Source organism: Megalops cyprinoides, chromosome 9 (assembly GCF_013368585.1).
Source record: "Megalops cyprinoides isolate fMegCyp1 chromosome 9, fMegCyp1.pri, whole genome shotgun sequence".
Taxonomy (NCBI): Eukaryota; Metazoa; Chordata; class Actinopteri; order Elopiformes; family Megalopidae; genus Megalops; species Megalops cyprinoides.
Window position 1 is genome coordinate 4,544,247 of NC_050591.1, and position 19,737 is coordinate 4,563,983.

Sequence of the window (19,737 nt, forward strand, 5' to 3'; positions counted from 1 at the left end):
TACGTCTCGGGCATCCCGCCGCAGCCCCTCGCTGGCCCGCAGCCAGCAGCGGCTCAGCTCGCTCAGCTCCAGGATGGGCTGCACCTTGAGGCGCACCGTGTCGCCCGAGTGCCGGATCATCTCCACGATCTCATCCCGCGTCTTGCTCTCCACATTGTGCCCGTTGATCTCCACCAGCCGGTCGCCCGGCACCAGCCCCAGCGCCAGGTCCTTGGTGCCGGCACCAGGCTCGGCGAAGTGGACCACGCGGCGGTAGGCGGCGCCGTCGGGCCCGCGGTCCAGCATGGTGGTGCGGCGCAGCGAGAAGCCGAAGTCGCCCGTGTTGCGGCGCTGCAGCTCCAGTTCGCGCGGATCGGGCGGTGCCGGAGGCACCACAACGGGCAGCCTCAGGTCGGCTGGGAACGTGCGCTCCACCACCTCGGGGACCCGGGCTCCCCCCGCCACGGCCCTGCCCGCCTTCCGCGGCGGGTAGAAGAGCTTCGCCTCAATCTGAGGGGAAGGGGCAGCTGAGTTCTGCCCTGATGGCGTGGAGGCCTCTGATGGACTCTCCTCCTTGCTCCTCTGGGAGAAGGAGAAGCGTTTCATGATCTGGCCCACCTGCGAGTTCTGCTTGGCTGGCTGGCCAGCCCGGGCTGCCTGCTCCCTCACCGCACCACGCTGACCGTCGGCACTGCCTTCCCACTTCAGGTCATCAGTAGAGCTGGCCGCACTCAGCCGCTCGCCGTCCAGCGCCAGGCTGCCGCGGTTACTGAGGCTGTCCGGGTCAAGATCGGTCAGGCCAAGCTCGGCGCTACCGCCCGCCACCTTGATGGGGATGGGGCTGGAGATCTCCAGCTTGCTCCGCGCCTCCCGCTTGGAGCTGCGGTTCAGGTTGAAGAAGCCCCTCCGCATGCTCATCTCCTCCAGGCTCCTCAGCTCAGCTGCAGACATCCGCTCCTTCTTGTCCTTCTTGTCCTTCTTCTCCTTCCTCCCTCCATCCTTGTCCCTCTCCCTCTCCTTCTCCCTGTCCCTCTCTTTGTCCTTCTTGATCAGGTTGAACATGTCTTTGCTTCGCTCCTAACAGTGCGTTCCACCAGCCTGGCTCCGATGTCTTCTTGTTGAACGGATGTTTCCATGCAGAGGCGGAGTTTAACTTGACTGCTCCCACTCTCTCTGCTGCTAAAGCACCCTGAAGAAAGAGAACAGGCAATGAAGTCAGCCTTCACCCTCAACAAAACAAAGCCCAAGATCCTGAAATGCGATTGAACAACACAGACAAAGCCACCGCCACGTCTGAGGATGAGAACACCAAGAAATTTGGCACAGAACAGTAAGAAATCAAATATACTCCAGTTAGTCTGCTCTGCCTCTTTGTGGAACCCGACTGTCTGGTTTAACTCCTGACCAAACCGCTCTTAAAATACCTTTTAACGCAAGCAGCCTCCCAAGCCATTATGTCCCATTATCTTTAATTAGCACAAGCGAGGACGATTAGGAGGACATGGGGGAGGCGTTCCGCATCGCTACCAAGCAGCGCTACAGCAGGCTTGGCTCAGACGCAGCATTCCAGCTTCCTATTTCAGCCGGGGGCGGCCAAACGGCCCTAATGCAGGGAAACCTCCACACATGGAGGAGGAGAGGGACGAGTTCCCCAAGCCTGTGTTAGATTACACAAGTGGGACACTCCCCCACATACTCCCTCTGCAGATGCTCCCTTACACTCATCACTGCATCTGCAGACGCTCCTTTACACTAATCACTGTCTCTGCAGACGCTCCCTTACTCTAATCACTGCATCTGCAGACGCTCCCTTACACTAATCACTGTCTCTGCAGATGCTCCCTTACTCTAATCACTGTCTCTGCAGACGCTCCCTTACTCTAATCACTGCATCTGCAGACGCTCCCTTACACTAATCACTGCATCTGCAGACGCTTCCTTACACTAATCACTGCATCTGCAGATGCTCCCTTACTCTAATCACTGCATCTGCAGACGCTCCCTTACTCTAATCACTGCATCTGCAGACGCTCCCTTACACTAATCACTCTCTCTGCAGACGCTCCCTTACTCTAATCACTGTCTCTGCAGACGCTCCCTTACTCTAAACACTGCATCTGCAGATGCTCCCTTACTCTAATCACTCTCTCTGCAGATGCTCCCTTACTGTACGTTCACACCAGAGCATCAAAATTCGCTCAGGCCACCCTGCCGACAACGCTGTCGAAGAAGTGGACGCTCTGATGTAGATGAAATAGGCGGCTACACGTTCATTTGGAATGCTTGGGCTTGCAAACGTTATTTAAAGGGGCTGTAAAGCAAACAAATGTGTCAACCAGTATCTTTGTGCTGACTGACCACAAGTAGTGTAGTTAACCTCATGAAATCTTTTAAATGTTAAGGTAAGAAATCGATCAATGAAGGAAAGAAATGAACAATTATAATTCCATGTTTGGTAATAAAATAAACTTATGAAATAAACTACTTAAAAGCCATTTGTGTGGTGTGACTTTTGTATTGATGCTAAATGCAAATTTCAACATGCAGTTTATAGAACACGTATACTAACCTTTAGTCTTTAGTTAACATTAACGTTAATTTGTGTGTAGCCTACATTAATTAAATAAAATTCTCCTCCATTGTGCTTGGGAACTAATGTTTGGTGGGAACAAAAGTTTACACCGTAGTGTTCCTTTAGAATTCTCTAGAGCTGAGCACTTTCCGATTGGTTGCCGCCGAACCGCGTCATAGCTCATTACCATAAAGTTGCCCAGACTTCAACTTTATTCCGACGCCCACACCGCCCAAGACGCGCTGCCAATGGTCATGCCACTGCTTGCCACCAAGAGACGCTGACTCACATAGAAAATGAATGACTTCTGGTCACTTTGACGCTCTCGCCGCTCCCGGTGTGAACGTACGGTTACTCTAATCACTGCATCTGCAGATGCTCCCTTACTCTAATCACTGCATCTGCAGACGCTCCCTTACTCTAAATATTCCCCCCACTCCCTCTGCACACATTCACATTCACTCCACGCTCTCAGTCTCATTTCAGACATTACAATTCACAAAAGCACATTCCATTTGTCCAAAGCACTGAATCAAATAAAACCCGACTGACTGATTGAACAATTGATTGGCTGAACAGGATGAGATCACAGGCAAGTTCCGCCCTTGCATCTCTGCACCCTGACCGTTCTGTCCTCACTGCACCAGGCCTGCTGTCCCCCACATCCTCTTGTAATGTAGCCCGAAGTGAGACAGCAGAGTCACACATAGCACACAGCAGCTAGCCTCTAACAATGGGGCTACAGGGACAAGCATTTGGCTCTTTATCCACCGCTATAAGAAAAGGGAGTTAAAATCATGGCCCCGGGAGTGGCTGCAGCCGTGGACACCACCGGCCTCAATAGCGGCCCCCCAGCCCCCCAGCGCTTCTTCACGCCGGCTCCAGAGAGCTCCGTTCCCATCAGCGGGACACCCCAACGTCTAAACAAGCGCCATTAACGAGGGGTCACATTCCTCCCCGCAAGACAGGAAACGGGCTGTTCACAAGGCCAAAAATGGTCTGGAAGACAACAGCAGAGCGAAGGAAAACACGCAGGCCAAGCTTTTTCAATGGCCCCCTTCCTGACCCCCCATCTCCCCATGAAGGACGGAGGAGACGACACTGTGCATAGTGGTAACTGACACCCCCCTCCCCCTCCCATGGAGTCTATGGTACATACTGAATCTTCTCCCTTTTATTTTCAGGGATGAATAGGGCCTCCGTCCCACCAGGAGGCGTCTCACCATGACAAAGTCAGGGGTCGAGGCTGACTCTGGCAGGAGTTTCCACATGGAAAAGAGAAAAAAGAGCCAACCATTGGAAAACACTCACTTGCAGTCAAGGCAACAGGCTGCCCGTAGGAATAATGTGCGTTCCCAATTGGGAGTGAAAGCCCATTGCTGTGACCTCTGATCTTCCACACGACAGCAACACACAGGTAAGTTTCCTGACATTTACAAGCATACCAGCTTCAAAGGCTCTGCCTCCTTGTCCAAGGCAGGGGAGACATAGGGTCATCCGAAAAAGGAGCATCCCACTCCTGGACACGTCACATTCACTTTTTGAATGTTTTCCAAAGGAGAGAGAGGCGATGATGGAGCTGTTTGACACTGTCACGGAATTGAGATGCACACTTACATGGTGATGATTCAGTTTCTTATTCTTCAGTTAACAATGTATCACCCCTCATCACATCTCCTCAGTATGACCTTGACATGTCATGATAATGGTTTACAGTAAACAAGGTTGTTTTCAACAAGGTAAAAAACTACACCCTGTTATTTGGGTCAAACAAGACCAGTGCTTGGACAGGTAAAAAATGTCAACATTCCAAATGTAAATAAAGTCCTTGGAAAAGGCAGAATTTTGAAAAGGACCAAGGGACTGAAACAATCTCCCAATTTTATTTCTGAACACATCCAGCTGGAATGAGAGCTGTCACACCTGAGTCTGTGCCCCAGAGTGTTTGACTCTGCTGGAGGACTGTCCCTCTAATCAGGAGAGGAACAGAGGGTGCAGTGACAATTTAAGGAATAAATGGACCCCTTTCTCTTCTGGCCGCTCTCCACCATGCACATGACATCATGCACACACGCAACGACTTTCAGAGTGCCTCTTTATTCACAACGGAATGTTCCAGGAAGTCTGACAGCTCCACGCCAACCCGCCTCTGCTCTGATCTTGCAAATGCCAGAAAGATCTATGTTCCAAAAACTGTTATTTTTAATGTTTATTTATTTATTTACTTGTTTATTCATCCTGAGTGACACGCAAGGAAATTACTGTTAATTGTATTTGATGTGTTTCACAGTAGCAACATGGTCAAAGGTACTAACTAACGTGAATTGGCCTATGTCTGAAGAACAGTGCTAGGATATAAGCACGCGACAGTGACTGTTTTAGCATGTATGCAACACCGCCCTCAAGAGCAATATACCAGCATCATAATCGTGTGCAAACAGAGCTGAGTAAAGATTTGTAAGAGCAATATTGCCGTATATGACCACAATATCCATACGATGTCAAACCAATGAAGAGCGACACAATCTCACTGTACTGAGGTACTAATATTCCGATCAGTATGATCAGTAAGATCAACATCCTATTCCTGTACACTACTCAAAAATGATTTTCAAACACGTCAATGAAAAATAAGATGCATCTTTAATTCTCTGAAATAAACCACCATGGCGTTTACAGCATCAACCAATGCATGATCCATAAAATCAACCTCCTATTCCACACTCCGGTCATGTTTTTGAGTGACGTGTGCGCACTGCTCGTTAAAAACAGAATATCAAACACGTCAATAAAATTAAGATGAGGCTTTAATACTCTGAAATAAGACACCATGGCTCTGGCAGCATCATTCAAGAACAAAAAACACGGACCACTGCCCAAATGTCTCACTCGGAGCTTCTCCTCTTTTATGCTTGACGTTTTGAGTGTAGATTCTGCAGAGATTCTTGTACAAAGATCACACACGAAATGAAACGCTGCATTTAATTTCACCATCTGGAGCTACACCTGTTAAGTTGTTGATTCCATCCATGCCGTGACAAGGGGGGGGACAACAGATCTGTTTGCTCAAAGACGCAGGTCGCCAACTCTGTGTGTGAGAGCATGGTGCAGTGGCGGTGGACTGTGTTGGTACAAAAAGCTGGTAAATGTTGGTACGTCTGAGGTCAGACTCGTTCCTGCCGGCATATTAATAATTAATGCGCAAATTCAGGTAGCAGTTATGAGCTACCGTGCTATCAGGTACGACATGAAACTCACATCAGGTCAGGTGTTAAGACTTGATCTGGTTCGGATTATGTCCCCGTAGGCTACCATTACCGTATGAGCTGGCTAACCTGGAATAATGATTTAAAATGATTCATATTCGGCTCTGCAATTCCAGGCGCTTCAGATCATCCTCCAATCAGGGCACGGCACTAGGGCGATTTACTTCCTGAACGCCCTGGCACAGCTCACACCGGAATTTTACCTGTTTCAGCTTTAATAACATACGTGGCATAATAAGACATTTGCACGGCGGAGTGTGCAGTCCACCCCGTTTGCATGCACATCAGTAAATAAATTAATCGGATAATTTACACACCCTCGCGCTGTGCAGCTAATAGTTGCGTCCTATAGCTACATGCCTGCTCCTCCAATTCCTTGAGGTTTGTAATGGTGTGAGCTGCCCTGGTTTGCCGAGCCAGCTACAGATGTTTCGCTTTATTTGCAGGCAGTGAGAGCCGTGCGCAGAAACCTTAAGCAATAAAACAAAAGACTTATTATTTCCCCACGATAATAGCTAGAGATGGCACGCTGTTGACGAATCGGTTTTCACAACGCATTTCACAAAGGGATCTGAAGGGTGTGATTCCCAAGAAAAAAGGGGATGTAGCTAGCTGGCTGGCTATTTCCTCACCATCAATTTTGGCCATCAGAAAAGAACACTTTGTACGAAAAACGTTTGTGAGTTATCCTGTCAAGCTACCCAATGTGCTGCCCAGCCAACCAACGAATATCTTCTGTAAGTCAAAGGAGCGTTGGTTTTTTCCTTACATGTCTACATAGGTTGTAATTAGCGATCAGCTAGTTTGAAAGTAGCCAGTGCTGGAACAGCTATAGAACAGCCAGCAAGCCAATAGGCTAAAGCTCTGTTTCTTTCTTTGCCCTCGTTTTACATCCAACATCAGTCTGGCTCAAAAACATCGCTCACTTCAGCTGCCACAAGGCAAGTAGCCAGATCGCTGCATAATAACTCCAACGCAGCTGGTCGGCAAAGCAGCGACGGCAAATCGCATATCTAAGTTAACATTAGAGCAAGCAGCCTGAGACTCACCGTTTGCAGTACTCGGCAGCTGTGGTTGGTTGACACTCCTAGTTCCCTGTCCCTGGAAGCGTGTGTGAGCGCTATAACGGCAGCGGTCGCTCTGACCGGGTGCCTGCCTTCGGCACGAAACAAGACTGTGCAGCTGGGACGCAACTGTGATTGTAGCTACAGTGATTCCTGCTGGACGGATCGGAAAATTGCAGCGAAAATGCTGCCTCCTTGCAGTCGAGCACCCTGTGATTAACAGTATCATTACCAGTGCTATTATAGCCAGGTAATTGCCGTTAAATGCTGACAAGACGCTACTCTGTCATTTGTTTCTTTTGAGAAACTGTAGGCTACAGGAAACTCATTTAAATATCATCATAACTGTTTTATGGCCATAGACGAGTGTAATATTAAAAAGTAACAGTTAATACAATGGTTCTTGTGAAGGTAACTAACATTTTTATCCATCACAGGTAAACATGGTGGTCGGGACATGGTGCAATCGTGTATATAGCTATAAGTTATAGCTACTGTAAAACTGTAAATACATCATTTTGGTAAAAACAGTTATACTATGATTTGGGCTCTTGGCAACTGTTGGACTAATAAGTGATATCGATACCTATAGTAGACAGCCGTCTTAACACGTGTGGCATTGAAGGACAAAACGTTTATATAGCCTCAATCAAGTAAATGAAGCGAAACTAATCGCCACGCATGATATCTGTTTATTTTACGTGTAGTATGGTGATGTGTTTTGGATTCTGTGATCTAATGACTGTGATGTAAGGTAGTATGCCTGGCTTCCCTTGTCTAGTCAGGTTGCACAAGTTAACTTACGGCAGGGCCTGAACACACCGTTACACCCCTACAAATGCGTGGGATTCCAACCTAGTAGCCTACAGAAGAAAACAATCGTGTCTTAAAATTCCAGTCGAATATTGAGGCGTAATTCATGAAACCAGTTGTTAGAATGTGTATACAGTGGATCTCTTTCCTTGCGCTTATCAACAAAGCACTTAGTTCATAAAATATTTTGAGGAAAAATCCAGACTTATGACAGTCTTAACGAAAGAAACCCGCCTGGGAAAATAGAAACTCTACAGTCTACACCAAGATTTAAGTCTAAGATTTTGTCCAAAACCAAGTAGATGTGTGGGAACGAATGCGAACAGGCAAGGAACCAACAACACCAAGTATCGTGGAAACAGTCAAAGTAATCAACGTGAGTCAATCCATGGTTGTATGATTTGATTTATTTAGGAGCGTTGACTGCGCTACCGCATGAGCGGTATCAAGGTGATCTTCAAGCAGCTTCATAGCAAAAACAGCTTGTATGATGTCATTTTTAATTAATTTAATAGAACATCATATACAAATACTGACCACTTCAGGTACGTTTTGTTTTGTTTGAAGACCTTCGCTAAGATTGAAACGTTATTTCAAACATAGGCTAGAGGTCCACGTTACCTATTCATTTGGATATTTGCTTTTATCGTTTTATCGAATATCGTTCCAGATATTCATATACTGCATACTATGTGTATAACATTATATACATTTTAGTTTCAAGTAGACGATTTGAAATAACAAGAAAGAAAGGCCAGTGATCACAATTCGCAAGAAATCTGTACTTTTTATTCTTATTCTTACGGTTAGCAGAGAAAAAGGAGATGCTCGGCGTGTGCCTTCCTAAGGAGGCAGCACGGCACGGGTATAGCTAATTTATAGAATAATCACATGATAGCCTACCAGTTATGATATCAAAGACTGATTTAATTTTCCAATCAATATATGTGATACATTCTTGATTCTCAAAAACATCTCATGAGTAACTCTCAACTCTAGCTGCATACACAGAAGTTTAAAATTTCATTTAGATCACGATAAGAAAATATACAGGAACAAGAAAATGTGCCAAACAATTTAAATAAAACGTAAGTTATCAAGCCTCATTTATAACGCCCCATTTCGCTTCAGCATCCAGAAGAAAATATCCATCAGGCTTCTCGCTACTATACTTGGCCTAATTGATCTTTACACCGAAGACGATTCACACACCCCAAACCAAGAGACGCTAGAGTGCAAACATAGCGTAATGTTTGATGTTGTCAAAATGGCATTTTACGTTCACCAAATCGTTTTTAATTCAAGGTTTGGTTTACCGCATAACATAATCCACATAGACATTTTAATAAATACATTGAAGTCCTCCGACACTAAATTTTTCATTTGTAGCCTATATGAACGTAGGAAATAGTCCTCTTTAATCATCCAATTAGGGCTGAGGAGTTGAGGACAAGGAAAAAACTCCCATTAGAAATAAATGAAAGGAAATGGCGTCATTAAGTGTATCAAGCAGACCTAACTGCAGCCTATTCCTTATGATTCTTAGCCCTCAAATAAACAAGTCTTCGCGTGCGTTTAAATGACTCCAGCACACTACGGTGACTTTTTTTTTTTTGCTCAACATGGGTAAAGACTCTGTTGGTTATATGTGTGTGTGAGTGTGTGTGTGTGTGTAAAACCAGAAGAAATGTAAAAAGTGAGCTACGGTTGAGCAGACCATTACTACCTAGTACCATTAATAGACTACAGAGGATCTGGTCTACTGTCCCAAATTCGCACGGGAAGAGTCTGTGGCACGACAGACTGGGAAAAGAATTGTGTTCCAATAGTTCTGAACAACGACATCTGCAGCAGCTGTCTAGGCGTTACGGTTAAATCTCTTTTGGACCCCCAAACAGGTAGCTTTAGGACTGTGTGACATTCATACTCACGTCAAAGACGGCAAGCGCGATAGCTCTGCTTCCCCCTGTTGTTCTGTCATGAATTTGCCATGGCGTATGAAACGAACGTGTTCCCGTTTGATTTTTTTTTAACTCAAAGAAATACGTTTTGTAATAATAGAAACGTCAATGCCAGAAGTTCTGTCACACAAATAAACTAAGGCAGAAGCTAGTTTAGTCCCAGAATAATGTCAACGCACTAGAACGCACATGGAAGGCCACAATAAATACTAAAACAAGACTAAGACAGTACAAAAAAGACAAACAAAGCTGCTACTTGTTAAAGCTTTCATCCCATGAGAACTAAGAGGCACAAATGAAGAAGAAGGTATTGAAACTAGAAGGGAAACAGTGACTGACGGCTGAGTGTCTACATCAGGTCAGGAGAGGATAAAAATGGAGGTGGGGAGCGCCCCCTTGTGTTTACAGAGTATGTTTGGGTTTCACACCCTGCGGGGTGGGCATGTGTGTACATGTGTAAGTGTCCTGTTGAAAGGGTGTCATTTATGTATGTGTGTGTATGTAAGTGCATGTATATGTGTGTGTATGTGTACACGTTTATGTTCTGAGCCTCACCCAACCCCCCACCCCCATCCCCTACCCCTGGATTTTCTCTCTAACACTCAAAGGCACAGACAGAGCTGTATCACTCATATGTGTGTGTGCATATATATACTATATATATGCTAGTGTATCTGTATATCAGAGTCCTCTGCCCTACATTATTTGCTGCCAGTTCATGGGCTTCATCAGGGGACAAAGGGTCAAAGCTTCCTCCTCTCAACAGTGAATACAGGCTGTTGTGCTTTCTTCCGTGTGAGTCTTGACGTTTGCTTGATTTTAAGCTGACAGTCAACATTATTTAACTAATGGGTTCCATGGACATGGGAGTACAGGAAGACAAATGAGCTCTATAAACATACTAACAATAAGGTCTTTCTGCAAACAGCATTTATTTCTCCCAAGATCAACAGCGCATGGGCACACAAACTTCTTTGTCAAATTTAACATAGTAAGTCTAAAATTCTCAACAAACAGAAAGCAAAAATACATGGACGTCTAAATGGACAAATCAATGTGTAAAAAAGTAGCCCTTACTTGACTGTACCAAACCCAGCCAGATCAGATACTAAATGCAACTCCTATTTCAGCATATGTGCGCAGCATGTGCGCACACATGTATAGAAACATCATCAATGTACACAAGCATCTTAAAAATAGAAACCATTTTGATAGGTTTGGATATTTTTTCCCCAGAGTTGTTCAAGGTGATGAAAAGACAGCTGAATACTTCTCACTGTGTTGTTTTCTGAATGTTGTTCTACTTTCCTGTGTTTTTCTATACACATACACTTCACTTAATAAATTGCTCGTCAACCTATAAAGCATATTCACAATGCTGTCATTTGATCAAACACCCTTCTTTCCTGTGAGGTTCCATCACACAGAACTGCGTCCTCAGGGAGAAATCCACGGAGAGGCACTGTGGTTTTGTAAAACACAGAAAATGCAAATCTGTCTGAGGAGATGGCACTTTAGAGCTTTCTTGGAGAGGAGCTGAGCTTAATATGAAATTAGATGAAAAACTGGCTGGAAACAGATTTTGATCAAACAGGTGCAGTTTTTTCTGTTTGCACACAATTTCATTTTTTTGCTCTAGTGCATTTATGACTTTCAAAAACTCCCTGTGGAAGGAAAGCTGTAAAACCAGAGATCTGAAAATGTAAACCTGTAAAATGTAAACAAATATTGAATGCTTACATTTTCCTAAAAACTCTTAGAAATTCCTTAAAATTACACCACTCCTGTAATTATCTTTCCTCAGAAATTCAGAAACTCAAAAACAGCCTATCATGAATAAGTTATGAATAATTACAATAAAGGGGGTAAAAGAACCAAGTAAGAGAAAAGAAAGAATAACTTCAACAAAAAATTTTGGCATGGATAAAAGTGTGGTTGGTTCACAGCCAGGACTTCTTCCCGCGGCCCAGCCTGGCCAGGGCAGCCATTTTCACTCTGGTGCGCTCCTTGTCATCCATGGGGCTCCTCTTGGAGGTGCACTCCACAGTGGAGTCAGTCTGGAAGGAGATGGCGGGGGCATGGTGGGCCTGGGACAGGGGCTGGGCAGTCTGTAGGACCAGCCGCCCCCTCAGGGAGTGCTTGAGTTGTAGCAGGAGGGGGTTGTGGTCGGCGTAGCGCCCCACGTGTTCTGCAGGGCCCCGCCCCGGGCGGCAGCAGGTGGAGCAGACGGAGCAGAGCACGCGGAAGGTGTAGACCCAGCCCAGGTAGTGCAGCTCCACCACATTCAGGATGAAGCAGCCGAGGCTGATGCCGAACATGAAATTGAGGAAGATGGACTTCTCCGTGGCACGGGACACAAAGCAATCGGTCCGTGTCGGGCAGGGATAAGTCTCACAGCGGAATAGGTGCGGCACCTCAAAGCCGAAAAGGTAGTACTGCCCCACCAGGAAGGTGATCTCCATGATGGTACGCAGCACCACGTGGACGATGTAGATGAGCAGCACCTGGCTGGAGAGCAGGGTGGGGTCCTTGCGGACCTCCATCGCACTGCCCTCCAGGAGGCTCTGCTCCGCACACTCCCTGTCATGGGGGGTCCACGTCTCCTCGAGGGGGAGGCCCGCCTCCAGGTCCTCCTCCCCGCCCTCGCCAGCCCGGCCGACATGGTGGCTGGCCTGCGCTCTCTCCATCTCCTGCTTCTCATCCTTGGCGATCTTGTGCAGCACATAGACGATGTAGAAGATGGAGGGTGTGGAGACCAGGACAATCTGGAATACCCAAAAGCGCAGGTGCGAGACGGGTGCGAAGGTGTCATAGCACACGTTGTTGCAGCCAGGCTGCAGCGTGTTGCAGGTGAACTTGGACTGCTCATCACTGTACACAGCATCACCCACCAGCGCCACCAGGAGGATGCGGAAGATCAGCAGCACTGTCAGCCAGATCTTGCCGATCACTGTGGAGTGGTTCTGCACCTCCGTTAGAAAGCGGCCCAATATGGACCAGTCTCCCATTCCTCAGCCTGGAGAGGGATACAGAGTGGGTGGCAGAGCATCATATTGGCCCTAGAGTGCTAAATATTTAAAGAGGAAACACACATCTGACCTGATGGTAGTGAGCATTTTTCTTTCTTTCACCTTTTTATGTACATATCTATTTATTCATTTTTTCATGTATAGGGCAGACATGCTTATCCAGTTTGATTGAATGCAACAGCATCGTTTACATTTCACATTTTTCATTCATTTCCTATCCAGAGGACATACATAATCCAGCAACTTACATAAGTTACAATTCTTACATGTTATCCATTTATACAGCTCTGTATTTACTGAGGAAATTCTGTAGAGAATACACTTATAGATACACCAGCATAACATCTCCAACATGTCTTGCTCCCCAGCCAGACTACACCACACTGTTGTCCAGATGCAGTTTAGTTTGAATGAATATCTGATATCAGATCTACTGGACTCCAAGGCAGGCACAGAGTGTTAGACTGAGCACTGTATACTGTGTCGGAAGGTGCTCGTATGGATAGGGACACTTTAACATGAAGAATCACACATAGCCGAGGCACAAAATCCTCAGTGATTTTAAACAGTGTGCTGTAGTGGTAAGGAGCAGGGTTTATAATCAAAATGTCGCTGGTTCAATTCACCGCTGGGGCATGACTGTTGTACCCTTGGGCAAGGTCCTTAACCCACAATTGCTTCAGTAAATAACCAGCTGTATAAATGGATAAAAATTGTATGTTGCTCTTGATGATGATGTAATATAAACTGCCTTTGTTCTGTTGGCCTATGTCAGAGTGTGAGGATCATGCACATCTCAAATCCACTCAAAAGGAGTCTGGTGTAAGCAGACAATGTCTCGCAAAATACCTAATTAATTCAGAACACTTATACAGGAGTATTCAACTAGTGACCAACGGTCCAAATATGCCCTACCATGGACTTCCTGTTGGCCCTTCATTGAGAGAAGGAAAAACCTTTAATATGTATAAAAAATAGCATTAATGTGTATGTCATGTGTCATGAGTAACACACCCATTCTCCTCCTAATATACATTGTTATTCCTGTAGGTCTGGCTTCCTAATGCTTATTGATTGCAATTTGTTTTTCAGAGCTATTTAATAAGAACTTACCTGTTCTGAATAATCTTTTACCACTCATGAGAAACAAAAAGGAGCCAATGATGATTCTTTCTTTCTAAATTCTTTCTTTCATTCTAAATGTGATTAATCATAGCTCTGCATGTTTTAAGAATGTGTGTGTGTGTGTTGTTTATACACACATACATTAAACATATTCAAAGATTTTTTCATAAGTAGGAAGTGGAAAATGATTTCCCTGCTGGCACCATAGAAAATGGTCCCCAAAATAGCTGAAAGGCCTTGCAGCATGGTGTCAGGATGTACTGCTACGACGAAAAGCAGACTTTGGCTGGAGACTCAGCAAGCGGATGTTAAACCCAGTCTTGCACTCCAAATCCTCCAAATTAGAATCCTCCTGCACCACAGACAAAAAATCAAGACCAGGAGCCTGTGCCTCTGCAAAGTGATCTGCTTTCCTTCCGATTATGGTTTCACTCTAATCTGTTCAGAGCTGGAACTCAATTTTTACTTGTCATCTGAGAATGAATTCCAAGAAGGGTGTTTAGGTAGCGCAGATCAGTGATTGAAAATGGCGTCTGTGTAGCCAACCAAACACTTTCTGTGGGTTTTATTGTCTTGCAGAGATGCCTTCCTGGCTGTGCTTTTCAACAGATAATACTGTGCACATGAGTATGATGCCTAAGAGTGATGAGATAAGCATGTAGGGGGAAAGGAAGTAAACAAGAAAGGTGGTACACAAGGTCAGTCCCTTTCCAGTGCTGGGTACCGGTGGCCCACAGAGAAGCAGGGACTATTGCAGTTAGTCACAGACTTGACCTCTGCATCCTGTAATTAAGTTTTAGTCGTATCTTCTCATCACCTGGGTTGCCTGACTGGCAGGTAAACAGGAACACCAAACTGGCCGAGACCTGTTTGGGCAGACCCTATCTATGTGCCAGAAGTAGAGGGAAGGCTGCCAGCTTTGGCATGGCTTGGGTTTGGGATCTCAAACATCCACATTCAGCGGTAAAGGCAGAGAATCCAGCTTCTTTGTATAAATACATGCACACACAGGCAAGCACACACACACCCACACATATGCACACATACTTACACACACACACACACACACACATGCACACACATGCACACACACATACAAGCACGAACACACGCAATAATATGCGCACCCATGCCCACACTAATACGCATGCATACATGTTCATACACATATTCCCACACACAGACAGACACACACATAATCAAATGCTAACCAACGCCCACACTTACACGGATTCATACATGCTCATTGACCCATACCCACACACATAATATATACAGTACATACACAAATATATGCATGGACACATATACATACCCATACACTTACATGTACGCATATATGTATGCATGCGCAGACATACACACACACCATATGTATGCGTATGCACACACACCATATGTGTGTGTATGCACACATACCATATGTGTGTGTATGCACACAAACACACACAGAGCCTACATTTAAGCAGACAGCCAAGATGTAGTTTAGTCCAAGCCAACTGTGCCAATCCACAGCAGGAACTGAATCAGCATTACATGTTAAAGCACCTGATGGAAAAACTGCAAAAAAAGCCTTTATATATATGTGATATTTAAAAAATGCACATAAACTCAGTTTTGTATTAAAGGTATTTTAATCATAAACATTGTTCTGCAATTTTGCAATGCAGTTTTGTTTGCCTTTTCATTCTCCTGATTTTTTTTAATTTAAGTAATGACATCTTCCTCCAAAGGGCAGTCTCATGCTCCCAGTGCCAGTATAGATTAAAGGGAACAGAGAACATTTAGAATAGTTGTAAAAGTGCATAAAATTAACTGCTCCCAATTATTTGTAGGTCAAGTCAGACTATCTGTAACACTTCCCAGAGGACTTCAGTCCCAGACGTTTTATACTGATAGAGATACTAGCAACAGAATGAGATAGATATTATTATTATTACTGATATAATGATATAAAGGACATTTTTAAACCAAAATTCTCTCTGCACTGTTCCACCACAAAAAGAGCATGCCATCGTACAGGCAAAACACAAACACACAAACATTCAGGTAGATACCCTGGAGGCACACTCACCTTTGGAAAACGGTTTTCTTTCCAACCCAGATCTGGAGAAATGCCAAAGTGCGCAGTCCGCATCACTGTGCTAGCGGTGGAGAGCGGCGGCCGGACGTCACGGAGCCTTGCTGAGCCAGGCGCAGGAGAATGGAAGGCCACCGATACGGGCTCACGCCATCCGGAGCCCTTATTGAACTGTATGCACACAAAGCCCCCAATATACAGTGGGACAAAAAGGGACAAAGAGGGACACCTGCCCCAATTCACCGCTGACATGCCAGCACAAAGAGCCCACTGAACATACTGGAAAAAGATAGCAACGGCGCTAATTTACAAACACAGTCTTGTTTACTCATTTGGAGAAAATACCACGACGGACAACATTCGGAAAAAAAAACACTGGAAGCCTGAAACTGCTGAAATGGTGTGTGTGTGTGTGTGTGTGTGTGTGTATATATATATATACATATACATATATATATATATATATATATATATATATATATATATATATATATATATATATATATATGTGTGTGTGTGTGTATGTATGTATATGCGTGTGTATACATATGTATGTACATGTGTGCATACATGCTCATTCCATTTCTTTGCCAAAACAGCTGTGGGGAAAACACACAAGTCTGATGAAAGAATGTGTGCTGATATCTTTCTTTTCTATCCTGAGATCTATCAAGAATCATCTGTTCGCTTCTGCGCACACAAATCTGTGACGCTTTCCTGCTGTTTGCCAGCTGCATTGTCCAGTGAGTCTGTGTATGTGCTGTTCATTCCAGCCTACAAGAAGTTTCAAAGTGTCTCTACTGCCAGTCTGTGTCCCTGTGCAAAGCTCTCAAAGAAAGCATGCATTACAATCCCTGGCCTGCTAGAAATCATTAAAAGCAGAAGGAACCAGAGGGAGGAACCTTCATGGAGGGCGCATCTGTGGTCACTGGTCTCAAGTGTCCATTGATTTAAACTGTGAGAGGAATTCTTACGTCTCCATTTCCCTCTACATCCCGAAGGCCCATTGGTCACGCCTCTCAAGACATCCTCTAGTCCTTCATGACATTCTTCTACCTGTCTTGATTTGTAAATCCCCCAAAGGTTCAGTCCACGCTGCCCAGTTTAAAAGCCAAAACCTCTTCAATCAACTGCCACAGTTCTGCCCGGTCTCTGTGCGGCTCAAACAAGACTGGTTAGCAGCAGGGTCGCAGCCCAATGCTTTGCTGGGATGGGAATTCAATTGTTGCCATGAGCAGTTAGCCTGAAAGGCTGGATTAGGTCTTGTGTGCGTGTCACAAATCAACGCCTCTGGGTGCTCTGCATGCGGCTGAGCGATTGGATCAATGACCCAGTGGCCTGTCTGGTGCAGGTCTGAACTAGAGTACGGTGCTGCCTTGATAAGGAGCAGTACCAGCGGTCACCAGTCCAACATTCCCCAAGCCTTTGGGTCATTACAGAGCTTGACAAACCATGTTTTGAGCCTGCATCCAAAGCAGTAGTTTGTGCCCTTGAACCTACCATCTGTGCATGCATGTGAACATATTTGGACAATGCTCAAATTCACATACAATATTGTGCTTGCTTTTTCACACAATAGCTTTCAAAGCTATATTAAAGCACTTGCTGAAGGGTCCTGATATTGAAGGCCACCCCATGGTGCTCACAAGGCCTGTAGTGACCCTTTCATATTGCCAGAAAGTAACACCCCTTTCTGTCTTACCCACCCACAGTAGCAGGTGTACTTGGCAACACATGAAATAAGGTTAAATAGTACACTACCAAAGGTTTAATGCCCTTCCTGCATAAACTAGCATTCTTTCATAAATGTGGGACTCTACTTTGTGAGCTACTCTCCACTTATTTTTACACTTCTCCTTCAGATGCCTCATTGCAGTTTCTACATGGATTTTACTGCTGAAGGATTTGCTGAACAGGAGCACTGCTGAGGGGATATCATGTCTCTCCCTGTTGCTGTCTATCACAGTAAATGTGTGTCTGTGTGCAAATTTAGACCCAGCAATAGAAAATAAATACAGCCATTCCATACCTTGCCTATGACGGAGGCTGCCACACACTCATGTTGGTATGTAGAGAGGATTCTTTACGTGTTTTAGCAGGGAATTTCTGCACATCTTACATACCTGCTGAAACACAATTCAGCATTGTGGTCACAATGGCAGACAGTAATAGAAGTGACTCAATGTCACCTGTTGGAAAAACTGGGGTTTCCTTCAGAATTCATATATTGGATAAGATTCTTCCTCTAAAAAAAACTGCTCATATTGTCCAGCAAATTTAGTCTTTTGAACACATTTCAGCCAATTTTCATAATTTTGAGTTGACACTTTATGATCTCACACCTGCGTCTATTAAATATTTATTACATACCATAGCCTCAGACAATCAGTTGCAAATGTGTTCATGAAGTTTGCCACAATTAGTTACAGACCAATCGCAAAACTGCAGTACTACAGCAGCTGTTATCAACTAAAGGTTTGTAGCTGCACTCTCACATGTTTGGGGTCCATGGAGTGTTCCATCAGATTCAGTCAGTGTGAGTTATGAATGATCTAGTAGACTTTGATATGTAACACAATGGTTTTATTGAAAATGGAAAAAAAAACAGCATTACATAACCTTATTTGAATAAAACTGGAATGTACCATCACCCACAACTGTGCTGTGAACCAGTACAAAAACCAAAAGAAAATGGACCTAACCAACACTGAGAAGCTGCCAACATCACATGGGAACTGTTTTTTTGTGCAATAACGAAGGTGATTTAATAGCTGGAGTTGTCAAATTTGGTACAGTTCCGATCAGGGTCTTTTGTGCATGAGGTCTTTGAGATTCCTTACTACAACAACAGTCACACTACACATGGCATCCCCTTATAACGAAGAAGCACAAATTCACTGCCATGCTGAAGCGGTTAAAGCAACGCCCTCCTTCAGTCAAATCTTCAACTTCCCAGATGCCGTATCATGCCGTCCGCCGGTAAAATGTTGGAATGCAGTAACTTACATGCTCTTCACAAGATTGACTAGCCGGTAACTTAAAGTTGTAATGGATTATAACCATGTTCGACAAACATTTTAAACGATGCCCTGAGGTGTTATGACAATCACAGTTCAGCCCCAAGATCCGCCAGTTGCCTTATAAAACAAAACCCGCAAAAAATAGGTGTCATATGGATATAGGGGGTGGAATTAGTCTTTTAGTCAAGGGTATATCCACTGGAACATTCCAGTCAGAAATTTACTCTGCTTAGAAATAAATTTTAACTGAGAAACATACGTTCCAAGACGTACTGTCTCTTGTTTAAAACTGCGCCCTCTAGTGTTTCACGGGTCTCACTAGTAAAAAAATCTGTGACAACACGCAGTGACCTTACCATTCAAACCAACAATTTCATCAAGTATTGCACTTATCCATTAATTGCTTCATGCGTTGCTTTAACGTTGGAGATCACTAACCACACATGCCCGTACGTTTACTCTTTGAAAAACGCCTTTTATATTTCCTTAACTTCCCGTTTAAATAGTGTTTATCCGGCCAGACAGACGCGTAATTCTAACATTGCTTTGACTGTCGAGACATTAGGGAGATAACAGTGTCGCTCTGACCGGCTTGCAACTTTAGTTACGTTAATTACCAAAGTAGACATGGAGGCTTTCCTCAGGAAATGGCTAGCTATCCTGCTAACGTTTGAAATTAAAGCACCGCTTTTAAGCGGGAAAACTGCTACCTTCCTCAGTCGGAAGCGCTTTAGCCAGCTAGCTGCCTAAAAGAACAACGCTTTCACGCATTAACCCATGTCTCTTAGCTAGCCATCCAATGGCAAACTAGCAACTTTTAAAACACAG

The 19,737-nt window shown here is 44.7% G+C and overlaps 2 protein-coding genes across 4 annotated transcripts in view; both read right to left on the reverse strand.

The window, feature by feature from the left end:
- Window positions 1–6,988, reverse strand: part of LOC118783277 (unconventional myosin-XVIIIa-like) — a 103,141-nt gene extending 96,153 nt beyond the window's left edge. For all 3 annotated transcript variants that reach the window (XM_036537060.1, XM_036537059.1, XM_036537057.1), the window contains exons 1-2: window positions 6,867–6,988; window positions 4–1,168 (exon numbers count right to left, since the gene is read on the reverse strand). In XM_036537060.1, the coding sequence (XP_036392953.1) occupies window positions 4–1,041 (1,038 nt within the window). In that variant the 5' untranslated portion in view covers window positions 1,042–1,168; window positions 6,867–6,988. The remainder of the gene's footprint in view (window positions 1–3; window positions 1,169–6,866) is intronic.
- A 4,607-nt stretch (window positions 6,989–11,595) lies between these two features.
- On the reverse strand, window positions 11,596–12,663 carry LOC118783545 (gap junction delta-2 protein-like). Its single transcript, XM_036537468.1, has one exon. The coding sequence runs from the start codon at window positions 12,661–12,663 to the stop codon at window positions 11,596–11,598; it is 1,068 nt and encodes a 355-aa protein (XP_036393361.1).
- Window positions 12,664–19,737: the final 7,074 nt, after the last annotated feature.